A 15,872-nucleotide genomic window follows, 5' to 3' on the forward strand; every position below is an offset into this window, starting at 1 on the left:
CTGTATTACATGTGTGATATTACATGGGGTGTCTGTATTACATGTGTGATATTATATGGGGTGTCTGTATTACATGCCTGATATTACATGGGGTGTCTGTATTACATATGTGATATTACATGGGGTGTCTGTATTACATATGTGATATTACATTGGGTGTCTGTATTACATATGTGATATTACATGGGGTGTCTGTATTACATGTTTGATATTACATGGGGTGTCCGTATTACATGTGTGATATTATATGGGGTGTCTGTATTACATGTGTGATATTACATGGGGTGTCTGTATTACATGTGTGATATTATATGGGGTGTCTGTATTACATGTGTGATATTACACAGAGTGTCTGTTTTACATGCCTGATATTACACAGAGTGTCTGTATTACATGTGTGATATTACACGGGAGTGTCTGTATTACATGCCTGATATTACACAGAGTGTCTGTATTACATGTGTGATATTACACCAGAGTGTCCGTATTACATGTGTGATATTACACCAGAGTTTCCGTATTGCATGTCTGATATTACACCAGAGTGTCCGTATTACATGTGTGATATTACACCAGAGTGTCCGTATTACATGTGTGATATTACACCAGAGTGTCTGTATTACATGTGTGATATTACACCAGAGTTTCCGTATTGCATGTCTGATATTACACCAGAGTGTCCGTATTACATGTGTGATATTACACCAGAGTGTCTGTATTACATGTGTGATATTACACCAGAGTGTCTGTATTACATGTGTGATATTACACCAGAGTGTCTGTATTACATGTCTGATATTACACCAGAGTGTCCGTATTACATGTGTGATATTACACCAGAGTATCCGTATTACATGTGTGATATTACACCAGAGTGTCTGTATTACATGTGTGATATTACACCAGAGTGTCCGTATTACATGTGTGATATTACACCAGAGTGTCTGTATTACATGTGTGATAGTTCATGAGATCTCTCTATTACATATGTGATATTACATTTGGTGTCCATATTATATGTGTGATATTACACGGGAGTGTCTGTATTACATGTCTGATATTACACAGAGTGTCTGTATTACATGTGTAATATTACATGAGGTGTCTGTATTACATGTCTGATATTACACCAGTGTCCGTATTACATGTCTGATATTACACCAGTGTCTGTATTACATGTCTGATATTACATGGGGTGTCCGTATTACATGTGTGATATTACACCAGAGTGTCCGTATTACATAAAGCATACAGAAAACTACCAGGCGTAAATTGATACAAAAATACAAAATCTTTAATTCAATAATAATACACATATAACAAAACAATAGATATTGAAGATTCAGGGAAACTGATATACCTAAAAGCAGAGGCCCCAGATGGTATGGAAAGATGTTACACCGAGTACATACAATTAGCCGGGTGTGCACGTGGGATAACGCTGAAACCCCTTGAGACAGATATATTATGACCCATTGAAATGGCCCTGTGTAACAGCTGGTAATGAAGGGTTAATTGTGCAAAAAAAGATACCTGCATGTTATAACCAGAAAGGTCAAAGACTTGCCCCCAAAAAATCATCAATTGTCCAGTATATCTGCCTGCATGCAGAAAGGAACTGACATGAAAGACCTCATAGAGGGGTTAACTGTGCAATATATGTGACTGTGTGCATGGACCTATAGACACAAGGACTCGTGCCCAACAATCCAGGGTTCAGTCTGCATTCTATGTATCCATATGAACGGGAGAGGTTCCCCAAATACTTCCAGGGGTGAACTGCCAAGTTGTATAATCACCTCACATAACCCTGCTAGTCAGCGTTATCCCACGTGCACACCCGGCTAATTGTATGTACTCGGTGTAACATCTTTCCATACCATCTGGGGCCTCTGCTTTTAGGTATATCAGTTTCCCTGAATCTTCTATATCTATTGTTTTGTTATATGTGTATTATTATTGAATTAAAGATTTTGTATTTTTGTATCAATTTACGCCTGGTGGTTTTCTGTATGCTTTGCGTTTATACACACCAGATGGTCTACCTTTTTGAGGTAGTTTGTGTGACATATATTGTCCGTATTACATGTGTGATATTACACCAGTGTCCGTATTACATGTGTGATATTACACCAGTGTCTGCATTACATGTGATATTACACCAGTGTCTGTATTACATGTCTGATATTACACCAGTGTCTGCATTACATGTGATATTACACCAGTGTCTGTATTACATGTGTGATATTACACCAGTGTCTGCATTACATGTGATATTACACCAGTGTCCGTATTACATGTCTGATATTACACCAGTGTCTGCATTACATGTGATATTACACCAGTGTCTGCATTACATGTCTGATATTACACCAGTTTCTGTATTACATGTCTGATATTACAGAGAGTGTCTGATATTACACCAGTGATATTACACAGAGTGTCTGATATTACACCAGTGTCTGTATTACATGTCTGATATTACACCAGTGTCTGCATTACATGTGATATTACACCAGTGTCTGCATTACATGTGATATTACACCAGTGTCTGTATTACATGTGTGATATTACACCAGTGTCTGTATTACATGTGTGATATTACACCAGTGTCTGTATTACATGTCTGATATTACACCAGTGTCTGCATTACATGTGTGATATTACACCAGTGTCTGCATTACATGTCTGATATTACACCAGTGTCTGCATTACATGTGATATTACACCAGTGTCTGCATTACATGTGTGATATTACACCAGTGTCTGTATTACATGTGATATTACACCAGTGTCTGCATTACATGTGATATTACACCAGTGTCTGCATTACATGTGTGATATTACACCAGTGTCTGCATTACATGTGATATTACACCAGTGTCTGCATTACATGTGATATTACACCAGTGTCTGCATTACATGTGTGATATTACACCAGTGTCTGTATTACATGTGTGATATTACACCAGTGTCTGTATTACATGTGTGATATTACACCAGTGTCTGCATTACATGTGATATTACACCAGTGTCTGCATTACATGTCTGATATTACACCAGTTTCTGTATTACATGTCTGATATTACAGAGAGTGTCTGATATTACACCAGTGATATTACAGAGAGTGTCTGATATTACACCAGTGTCTGCATTACATGTCTGATATTACACCAGTGTCTGTATTACATGTGTAATATTACACCAGTGTCTGTATTACATGTGTGATATTACACCAGTGTCCGTATTACATGTCTGATATTACACCAGTGTCTGCATTACATGTCTGATATTACACCAGTGTCTGCATTACATGTCTGATATTACACCAGTGTCTGCATTACATGTCTGATATTACACCAGTGTCTGTATTACATGTGTGATATTACACCAGTGTCTGTATTACATGTCTGATATTACGCCAGTGTCCGTATTACATGTCTGATATTACGCCAGTGTCTGCATTACATGTCTGATATTACACCAGTGTCTGTATTACATGTCTGATATTACAGAGAGTGTCTGATATTACACCAGTGATATTACAGAGAGTGTCTGATATTACACCAGTGTCCGTATTACATGTCTGATATTACACCAGTGTCTGTATTACATGTCTGATATTACACCAGTGTCTGCATTACATGTGATATTACACCAGTGTCTGCATTACATGTGATATTACACCAGTGTCTGTATTACATGTGTGATATTACACCAGTGTCTGCATTACATGTCTGATATTACACCAGTGTCCGTATTACATGTCTGATATTACACCAGTGTCTGCATTACATGTCTGATATTACACCAGTGTCCGTATTACATGTCTGATATTACACCAGTGTCTGCATTACATGTCTGATATTACACCAGTGTCCGTATTACATGTCTGATATTACACCAGTGTCTGTATTACATGTGTGATATTACACCAGTGTCTGTATTACATGTCTGATATTACACCAGTGTCTGCATTACATGTGATATTACACCAGTGTCTGCATTACATGTCTGATATTACACCAGTGTCTGTATTACATGTGTGATATTACACCAGTGTCTGTATTACATGTGTGATATTACACCAGTGTCTGTATTACATGTCTGATATTACACCAGTGTCTGCATTACATGTCTGATATTACACCAGTGTCTGTATTACATGTGTGATATTACACCAGTGTCTGTATTACATGTCTGATATTACACCAGTGTCTGTATTACATGTCTGATATTACACCAGTGTCTGTATTACATGTGTGATATTACACCAGTGTCTGTATTACATGTCTGATATTACACCAGTGTCTGCATTACATGTGATATTACACCAGTGTCTGCATTACATGTCTGATATTACACCAGTGTCTGTATTACATGTGTGATATTACACCAGTGTCTGTATTACATGTGTGATATTACACCAGTGTCTGTATTACATGTGTGATATTACACCAGTGTCTGCATTACATGTCTGATATTACACCAGTGTCTGTATTACATGTGTGATATTACACCAGTGTCTGCATTACATGTCTGATATTACACCAGTGTCTGTATTACATGTGTGATATTACACCAGTGTCTGCATTACATGTCTGATATTACACCAGTGTCTGCATTACATGTCTGATATTACACCAGTGTCTGTATTACATGTGTGATATTACACCAGTGTCTGTATTACATGTCTGATATTACGCCAGTGTCCGTATTACATGTCTGATATTACGCCAGTGTCTGCATTACATGTCTGATATTACACCAGTGTCTGTATTACATGTCTGATATTACAGAGAGTGTCTGATATTACACCAGTGATATTACAGAGAGTGTCTGATATTACACCAGTGTCTGTATTACATGTGTGATATTACACCAGTGTCTGTATTACATGTGTGATATTACACCAGTGTCTGTATTACATGTCTGATATTACACCAGTGTCTGCATTACATGTGATATTACACCAGTGTCTGCATTACATGTCTGATATTACACCAGTGTCTGTATTACATGTGTGATATTACACCAGTGTCTGTATTACATGTGTGATATTACACCAGTGTCTGTATTACATGTGTGATATTACACCAGTGTCTGCATTACATGTCTGATATTACACCAGTGTCTGTATTACATGTGTGATATTACACCAGTGTCTGCATTACATGTCTGATATTACACCAGTGTCTGCATTACATGTCTGATATTACACCAGTGTCTGTATTACATGTGTGATATTACACCAGTGTCTGCATTACATGTCTGATATTACACCAGTGTCTGTATTACATGTGTGATATTACACCAGTGTCTGCATTACATGTCTGATATTACACCAGTGTCTGCATTACATGTCTGATATTACACCAGTGTCTGTATTACATGTGTGATATTACACCAGTGTCTGTATTACATGTCTGATATTACGCCAGTGTCCGTATTACATGTCTGATATTACGCCAGTGTCTGCATTACATGTCTGATATTACACCAGTGTCTGTATTACATGTCTGATATTACAGAGAGTGTCTGATATTACACCAGTGATATTACAGAGAGTGTCTGATATTACACCAGTGTCCGTATTACATGTCTGATATTACACCAGTGTCTGCATTACATGTCTGATATTACACCAGTGTCTGCATTACATGTGATATTACACCAGTGTCTGTATTACATGTGTGATATTACACCAGTGTCTGTATTACATGTGTGATATTACACCAGTGTCTGCATTACATGTCTGATATTACACCAGTGTCTGCATTACATGTGATATTACACCAGTGTCTGCATTACATGTCTGATATTACACCAGTGTCTGCATTACATGTGATATTACACCAGTGTCTGCATTACATGTGATATTACACCAGTGTCTGTATTACATGTGTGATATTACACCAGTGTCTGCATTACATGTCTGATATTACACCAGTGTCCGTATTACATGTCTGATATTACACCAGTGTCTGCATTACATGTCTGATATTACACCAGTGTCCGTATTACATGTCTGATATTACACCAGTGTCCGTATTACATGTCTGATATTACACCAGTGTCTGTATTACATGTGTGATATTACACCAGTGTCTGTATTACATGTGTGATATTACACCAGTGTCTGTATTACATGTCTGATATTACACCAGTGTCTGCATTACATGTCTGATATTACACCAGTGTCTGTATTACATGTGTGATATTACACCAGTGTCTGTATTACATGTCTGATATTACGCCAGTGTCCGTATTACATGTCTGATATTACGCCAGTGTCTGCATTACATGTCTGATATTACACCAGTGTCTGTATTACATGTCTGATATTACAGAGAGTGTCTGATATTACACCAGTGATATTACAGAGAGTGTCTGATATTACACCAGAGTGTCCGTATTACATGTGATATTTTGCAGAGGCGGCCACGTGTTGGCTGTCACGGCTGCCTTCTCTTCTGAACTCCCCTCCAGCCTTGTAGACTGCAGTGTATGACATTGAATAATAATAATGGAGTGTTCTAATCTGGGCATGTAGTAAACTGTGACGGCTCTGCAGCTGTGGAAAGTACAGAAATAGCGAAGCAGAATACTAAGAACCAAGATCCTGGGATGGAGATTTCTGGGGAGTGTTAGGCCGGGTTCACATGGAGTATTTTGGCTTGTAATGTGGTACGTAGACGCCGCGGGAGGTTTTGCAGGCCGTATACGCTCCCATTGTTTTCAATGGTAGCCGGTACCGTATACGGCCGCCGCAAAATCACAACCGCAAAATAGCGTCTACGTACCACATTACGAGGTAAAATACTCCGTGTGACCCCGGCCTTAGGGCGGCATTCCCAGGGCTGTCCTTTGGGGCAGAGTGCGGTTGATTTGGACGTGACCTGCACCAGCATCTGCTCTAATACTTGTGCACCACATTTATCAGGTGCTGTAGATCGATCGGCTAAGAACACGACCGATTTCTCAAGCCTCATCAGACACTGGAATAACTCGGCTGTCTAGTCTACGTGGACACTATTACTAAATCTGCCCCATTGTTCCTCTTGTAGGTTGTGGTGGAGTTGCTGCTGGGGCAGAAGATGAGGGTGAGGCCGAGGCTGGCTGGATCGAAGGAGCCGCCATTCTTCTCTCAGTTGTCTGCGTTGTGCTTGTCACGGCCTTCAATGACTGGAGCAAAGAGAAACAGTTCCGAGGTCTCCAGAGCCGTATCGAGCAGGAGCAGAAGTTCACGGTGGTGCGAGGCGGTCAAGTCATTCAGATCCCTGTGGCAGAACTTGTGGTTGGGGACATTGCACAAGTGAAATATGGTAGGTGTCATGGCGGCTGCTGTTCCAGTCTCACCATTCCTCCTACTTGACCTGTCTCCTTTCTCCCCAGGGGACCTCCTGCCGGCAGACGGCATCTTTATTCAGGGAAACGATCTGAAAATTGATGAAAGTTCTCTAACCGGAGAGTCTGACCAGGTCCGCAAGTCTGTGGACAAAGATCCGATGCTGCTATCAGGTAACCTACAACCGAGGGATCCCCAATACAGAGAAAGGTGGTGGAACAGACTCCTTCTCCTGCAACCCACCAAGGAGACCACCAGTCAGGTTTATAGTCGGGTCACCCCATAAATCAGTCTTTATGGTCTGTCCAGGACATGAGCGTGAATTTCAAGTGTGTGGGCCGACACTCCAGGCAGCAAAACATCAAACCGGCCCTAGTCCAGTCCTATTGTGCGGCCTGTGCTTCTGTGGCTCCTATTCATTTAGAAGCGCGGCCTGTGACGGGCGGCACGCAGGGGACATCCCTGTGTCGCAGAAATAGTGAAAAATCACAGCCCAAAATGAACAAAAAATATCAAAAATGACGCACGAGAACGACTTCCCGATCAGATGCCTGATGAAACCATTCACAAGTAAAACTGGAACTTTTTTACTTGTGAATTGTGCCACCCCTGCGCCCCCCGTGTGCCACCCCTGCGCCCCCCGTGTGCCACCCCTGCGCCCCCCGTGTGCCACCCCTGCGCCCCCCGTGTGCCACCCCTGCGCCCCCTGTGTGCTACCCCTGCTTTGTATTCACGGGCAGCCAATTGCAGCACGGTTGTCTGCCACCAGCCTACATGGGCCAAGTATCAGGATCCTCATGAAGACCAATATGGGTGCACCTGGTGCCCAAGAAGACCCTCTGACAGAGACCCCAGCCCATCTCCCAGATGTGGACATGGTATCACTAATATGACCCTAATCCTAGTGAACCCATAGAATATATTCCTAGAGGGAAGGGGCACAACAAATAAGTGCTAAGAATACAACAATATGAGACTCATGATAGAGAACAGCGCCTGAGATACCAGAACATACCGTAGTGTTAGGAACCTAGTGCAATAATAATGGACAGTGAGTACCGGGCAACCACAACAGTGCCCAACCTCCTCCAAACCACAGCCGAACCAGGCCCCAGAGCTCCTGAGTGTGGACTTGGTAAATTCTGGGGCCCACAACTGCAGCCGTCCAGAGAGCATCGCCCACTCAGTGGAACCAGAAAACCCGAAAACCAATTACCTAAGTGTGTGAAGAAGCAGGGCTGAGTGCAGTATGGAGGATGGCCTGGGGATGGCGGAAGCAGCGCAGGAAGGTTGTACAGGCTGGGTCAGTACACAGGAGGTCACAAGGTAACAGAGGCTGCAGCAGAAGAGCCGGGTCATCCACTGGAGGTCACCAGGTATCAGAAGCAGGACAGGAATGGACAGAGGCGCGGGGTGAGCTCATCCCACTAGAAACTGAATAACCAGCGGTGGGCCGGAGCCAGAATGAGGCCTACATAGCCTCCGGCCCGCTACTGACCCCCCTGACCCTAGAAGGATTCTTCCAGAAGAGCTGGACCTGGCGCAGGAAACAGGGTGGTCCGGCAGCACAGCGGAGCCTCCGGCCCAGAGTCCCACACACAGACGCCGCTATGTATGACCACTATTGTACATTAGTGACAGGTCCCTGGGCAGGATCGGCAGCAGATACTAGGCCGCTCTGTGCAGCAGTCTTCTGAATTAGTGAATGAAGGTTAGGATAGAATGAATTTCCCAGCCTGACACGGCTTCTTGGATTTCTCCATTTTGGAGCTTGTGTAGGATCTGATGGGCCATTCTCCTCTACAGGTACCCATGTCATGGAGGGATCGGGGAGGATGCTGGTCACTGCGGTGGGCGTCAATTCTCAGACTGGAATTATCTTCACCTTGTTAGGCGCAAGTGAAAGTGAGGATGAGAAGAAGGACAAGAAAGGTAAGTCCCCCCCCCCCCCCCCCCCCCCGGCTACTATCCTGCCCCACTGGTGGCCGCCCCTCACGCTGCAGTGTCCAGCATTGACCATCACGTGTCTTATGTATCTTGTACTATAGCAGACCAGGATGGCTAGGCAGGGAGCTTAGCGTGTTCCTGTGCATCCATGATCACTGCACAGGATGCGTGTGCTTGTCACGTCTCATTGGTTTGCGTTTAACATCTGATTTCTGTTTTGTTTTCATCATCATCACACAGGTGTGAAAAAGGAGGATGGCGCCAATCTACCAGGTAGTGTAAGCCGTGTAGCTGTAGACTGTACCCCTGGGCACATCCATAGCTCAGGCCCCTATAGAGGTCCTGTGGGAGTGAAGACACCGGCCAGAGTCAGGGATCCCAGGGTGCCAGGTGAATCCCGGCCAGTGGGGGGTGCCGCAGGTCACATTCACATGGAGGCTCCCCCTTCTGCTCACTCAGACTGGACAGCAGGAGAAGCTCCATGAAGCTCTAGGTCTTCCTCTGTGTGTCCCCAGTGGTGGGTAGATGTGCCCATGATAGTCCGGTTGGGCCTTGGAGACCAGGCTGAGGGTTCTCGCACCGCGTCGCTCCACTTCTGATTGTTTTCACTGCATTTTTGTTCTTTTAGTTATTCTCATTCTCTTTGTTTCTTTAAATTTATCACAGTCGGCTCCACTCATCCACCCTGTCACCCTCCTGCAGCTTCAGATGGTGCCACAGGGGCACACGCCACAGATAATGCCAATGCCAACTTAGTGAATGGTATGTCAACCTATAGCATTACCCATCATGCTTTACTCTCATGTCTATAGGAAGCTCTGTCCGTCCGGTCATATTGTACAGGTGAATGTACGGGGTCTGTATACGGGGTATACTGCATTATACACTGCTGCGGGGTCTGTATACAGGATACACTACATTATACACTGCTGCCGGGTCTGTATACAGGGTACACTACATTATACACTGCGGGGTCTGTATACGGGGTACACTACATTATACACTGCGGGATCTGTATACGGGGTATACTGCATTATACACTGCTGCGGGGTCTGTATACAGGATACACTACATTATACACTGCTGCCGGGTCTGTATACAGGGTACACTACATTATACACTGCGGGGTCTGTATACTGCATTATACACTGCTGCGGGGTCTGTATACAGGATACACTACATTATACACTGCTGCCGGGTCTGTATACAGGGTACACTACATTATACAGTACTGCGGGGCCTGTATACTGCATTATACACTGCTGCGGGGTCTGTATACGGGGTACACTACATTATACAGTACTGCGGGGTCTGTATACTGCATTATACACTGCTGCGGGGTCTGTATACTGCATTATACACTGCTGCGGGGTCTGTATACGGGGTACACTACATTATACAGTACTGCCGGGTCTGTATACAGGGTACACTACATTATACAGTACTGCCGGGTCTGTATACAGGATACACTACATTATACACTGCCGGGTCTGTATACGGGGTACACTACATTATACAGTACTGCCGGGTCTGTATACAGGGTACACTACATTATACAGTACTGCCGGGTCTGTATACAGGGTACACTACATTATACAGTACTGCCGGGTCTGTATACAGGGTACACTACATTATACAGTACTGCCGGGTCTGTATACAGGGTACACTACATTATACAGTACTGCCGGGTCTGTATACAGGATACACTACATTATACACTGCGGGGTCTGTATACAGGATACACTACATTATACAGTACTGCCGGGTCTGTATACAGGGTACACTACATTATACACTGCGGGGTCTGTATACGGGGTACACTACATTATACAGTACTGCGGGGTCTGTATACGGGGTACACTACATTATACACTGCGGGGTCTGTATACAGGATACACTACATTATACAGTACTGCGGGGTCTGTATACAGGATACACTACATTATACAGTACTGCCGGGTCTGTATACGGGGTACACTACATTATACACTGCGGGGTCTGTATACAGGATACACTACATTATACAGTACTGCGGGGTCTGTATACAGGGTACACTACATTATACACTGCGGGGTCTGTATACAGGGTACACTACATTATACAGTACTGCCGGGTCTGTATACAGGGTACACTACATTATACAGTACTGCCGGGTCTGTATACGGGGTACACTACATTATACACTGCGGGGTCTGTATACAGGGTACACTACATTATACAGTACTGCCGGGTCTGTATACGGGGTACACTACATTATACACTGCCGGGTCTGTATACGGGGTACACTACATTATACAGTACTGCCGGGTCTGTATACAGGGTACACTACATTATACAGTACTGCCGGGTCTGTATACGGGGTACACTACATTATACACTGCGGGGTCTGTATACAGGATACACTACATTATACAGTACTGCGGGGTCTGTATACGGGGTACACTACATTATACACTGCGGGGTCTGTATACAGGGTACACTACATTATACAGTACTGCGGGGTCTGTATACAGGATACACTACATTATACAGTACTGCCGGGTCTGTATACAGGGTACACTACATTATACACTGCGGGGTCTGTATACAGGATACACTACATTATACAGTACTGCGGGGTCTGTATACAGGGTACACTACATTATACACTGCGGGGTCTGTATACAGGGTACACTACATTATACAGTACTGCCGGGTCTGTATACGGGGTACACTACATTATACACTGCGGGGTCTGTATACAGGATACACTACATTATACAGTACTGCCGGGTCTGTATACAGGGTACACTACATTATACAGTACTGCCGGGTCTGTATACGGGGTACACTACATTATACAGTACTGCCGGGTCTGTATACAGGGTACACTACATTATACAGTACTGCCGGGTCTGTATACAGGGTACACTACATTATACACTGCGGGGTCTGTATACAGGATACACTACATTATACAGTACTGCCGGGTCTGTATACGGGGTACACTACATTATACAGTACTGCCGGGTCTGTATACAGGGTACACTACATTATACACTGCGGGGTCTGTATACAGGGTACACTACATTATACACTGCGGGGTCTGTATACAGGGTACACTACATTATACACTGCGGGGTCTGTATACAGGATACACTACATTATACAGTACTGCGGGGTCTGTATACAGGGTACACTACATTATACACTGCGGGGTCTGTATACAGGGTACACTACATTATACAGTACTGCCGGGTCTGTATACAGGATACACTACATTATACACTGCGGGGTCTGTATACGGGGTACACTACATTATACAGTACTGCGGGGTCTGTATACGGGGTACACTACATTATACACTGCGGGGTCTGTATACAGGATACACTACATTATACAGTACTGCGGGGTCTGTATACAGGATACACTACATTATACAGTACTGCCGGGTCTGTATACGGGGTACACTACATTATACACTGCGGGGTCTGTATACAGGATACACTACATTATACAGTACTGCGGGGTCTGTATACAGGGTACACTACATTATACACTGCGGGGTCTGTATACAGGGTACACTACATTATACAGTACTGCCGGGTCTGTATACAGGGTACACTACATTATACAGTACTGCCGGGTCTGTATACGGGGTACACTACATTATACACTGCGGGGTCTGTATACAGGGTACACTACATTATACAGTACTGCCGGGTCTGTATACGGGGTACACTACATTATACACTGCCGGGTCTGTATACGGGGTACACTACATTATACAGTACTGCCGGGTCTGTATACAGGGTACACTACATTATACAGTACTGCCGGGTCTGTATACGGGGTACACTACATTATACACTGCGGGGTCTGTATACAGGATACACTACATTATACAGTACTGCGGGGTCTGTATACGGGGTACACTACATTATACACTGCGGGGTCTGTATACAGGGTACACTACATTATACAGTACTGCGGGGTCTGTATACAGGATACACTACATTATACAGTACTGCCGGGTCTGTATACAGGGTACACTACATTATACACTGCGGGGTCTGTATACAGGATACACTACATTATACAGTACTGCGGGGTCTGTATACAGGGTACACTACATTATACACTGCGGGGTCTGTATACAGGGTACACTACATTATACAGTACTGCCGGGTCTGTATACGGGGTACACTACATTATACACTGCGGGGTCTGTATACAGGATACACTACATTATACAGTACTGCCGGGTCTGTATACAGGGTACACTACATTATACAGTACTGCCGGGTCTGTATACGGGGTACACTACATTATACAGTACTGCCGGGTCTGTATACAGGGTACACTACATTATACAGTACTGCCGGGTCTGTATACAGGGTACACTACATTATACACTGCGGGGTCTGTATACAGGATACACTACATTATACAGTACTGCCGGGTCTGTATACGGGGTACACTACATTATACAGTACTGCCGGGTCTGTATACAGGGTACACTACATTATACAACTGCGGGTCTGTATACAGGGTACACTACATTATACACTGCGGGGTCTGTATACAGGGTACACTACATTATACACTGCGGGGTCTGTATACAGGATACACTACATTATACAGTACTGCGGGGTCTGTATACAGGGTACACTACATTATACACTGCGGGGTCTGTATACAGGGTACACTACATTATACAGTACTGCCGGGTCTGTATACAGGATACACTACATTATACACTGCGGGGTCTGTATACAGGGTACACTACATTATACAGTACTGCCGGGTCTGTATACAGGGTACACTACATTATACACTGCGGGGTCTGTATACGGGGTACACTACATTATACAGTACTGCGGGGTCTGTATACGGGGTACACTACATTATACAGTACTGCCGGGTCTGTATACAGGGTACACTACATTATACAGTACTGCGGGGTCTGTATACAGGGTACACTACATTATACACTGCGGGGTCTGTATACAGGGTACACTACATTATACAGTACTGCCGGGTCTGTATACAGGATACACTACATTATACAGTACTGCCGGGTCTGTATACAGGGTACACTACATTATACACTGCGGGGTCTGTATACAGGATACACTACATTATACAGTACTGCGGGGTCTGTATACAGGGTACACTACATTATACACTGCGGGGTCTGTATACAGGGTACACTACATTATACAGTACTGCGGGGTCTGTATACAGGGTACACTACATTATACAGTACTGCCGGGTCTGTATACAGGATACACTACATTATACACTGCGGGGTCTGTATACAGGGTACACTACATTATACACTGCGGGGTCTGTATACGGGGTACACTACATTATACAGTACTGCGGGGTCTGTATACAGGGTACACTACATTATACACTGCGGGGTCTGTATACGGGGTACACTACATTATACACTGCGGGGTCTGTATACAGGGTACACTACATTATACAGTACTGCCGGGTCTGTATACAGGATACACTACATTATACACTGCGGGGTCTGTATACAGGATACACTACATTATACAGTACTGCCGGGTCTGTATACGGGGTACACTACATTATACAGTACTGCGAGGTCTGTATACGGGGTACACTACATTATACAGTACTGCCGGGTCTGTATACAGGGTACACTACATTATACAGTACTGCGGGGTCTGTATACGGGGTACACTACATTATACACTGCTGCCGGGTCTGTATACGGGGTACACTACATTATACAGTACTGCGGGGTCTGTATACGGGGTACACTACATTATACACTGCGGGGTCTGTATACAGGATACACTACAATATACACTGCGGGGTCTGTATACGGGGTACACTACATTATACACTGCGGGGTCTGTATACAGGGTACACTACATTATACAGTACTGCGGGGTCTGTATACAGGGTACACTACATTATACAGTACTGCGGGGTCTGTATACAGGGTACACTACATTATACACTGCGGGGTCTGTATACAGGGTACACTACATTATACAGTACTGCCGGGTCTGTATACAGGGTACACTACATTATACACTGCGGGGTCTGTATACTACATTATACACTGCGGGTCTGTATACGGGGTACACTACATTATACACTGCGGGGTCTGTATACAGGGTACACTACATTATACACTGCCGGGTCTGTATACAGGGTACACTACATTATACAGTACTGCGGGGTCTGTATACAGGGTACACTACATTATACACTGCGGGGTCTGTATACGGGGTACACTACATTATACAGTACTGCCGGGTCTGTATACAGGGTACACTACATTATACAGTACTGCCGGGTCTGTATACGGGGTACACTACATTATACACTGCGGGGTCTGTATACAGGGTACACTACATTATACACTGCGGGATCTGTATACAGGATACACTACATTATACACTGCGGGGTCTGTATACAGGGTACACTACATTATACACTGCCGGGTCTGTATACAGGGTACACTACATTATACAGTACTGCCGGGTCTGTATACAGGGTACACTACATTATACAGTACTGCCGGGTCTGTATACAGGGTACACTACATTAT

The 15,872-nt window shown here is 44.0% G+C and overlaps 1 protein-coding gene across 1 annotated transcript in view; it reads left to right on the forward strand.

Moving 5' to 3' along the window:
• LOC142187374 (plasma membrane calcium-transporting ATPase 2-like) overlaps positions 1 to 15,872 on the forward strand; it is a 112,434-nt gene that overhangs the window by 56,718 nt on the left and 39,844 nt on the right. Inside the window, exons 3-7 of the mRNA XM_075261579.1 lie at positions 7,068 to 7,325; positions 7,396 to 7,521; positions 9,155 to 9,280; positions 9,536 to 9,568; positions 9,962 to 10,057. Coding sequence (XP_075117680.1) covers positions 7,068 to 7,325; positions 7,396 to 7,521; positions 9,155 to 9,280; positions 9,536 to 9,568; positions 9,962 to 10,057 — 639 coding nt within the window. The remainder of the gene's footprint in view (positions 1 to 7,067; positions 7,326 to 7,395; positions 7,522 to 9,154; positions 9,281 to 9,535; positions 9,569 to 9,961; positions 10,058 to 15,872) is intronic.

The sequence above is a fragment of the Leptodactylus fuscus genome, unplaced genomic scaffold, assembly GCF_031893055.1.
Source record: "Leptodactylus fuscus isolate aLepFus1 unplaced genomic scaffold, aLepFus1.hap2 HAP2_SCAFFOLD_211, whole genome shotgun sequence".
Taxonomy (NCBI): Eukaryota; Metazoa; Chordata; class Amphibia; order Anura; family Leptodactylidae; genus Leptodactylus; species Leptodactylus fuscus.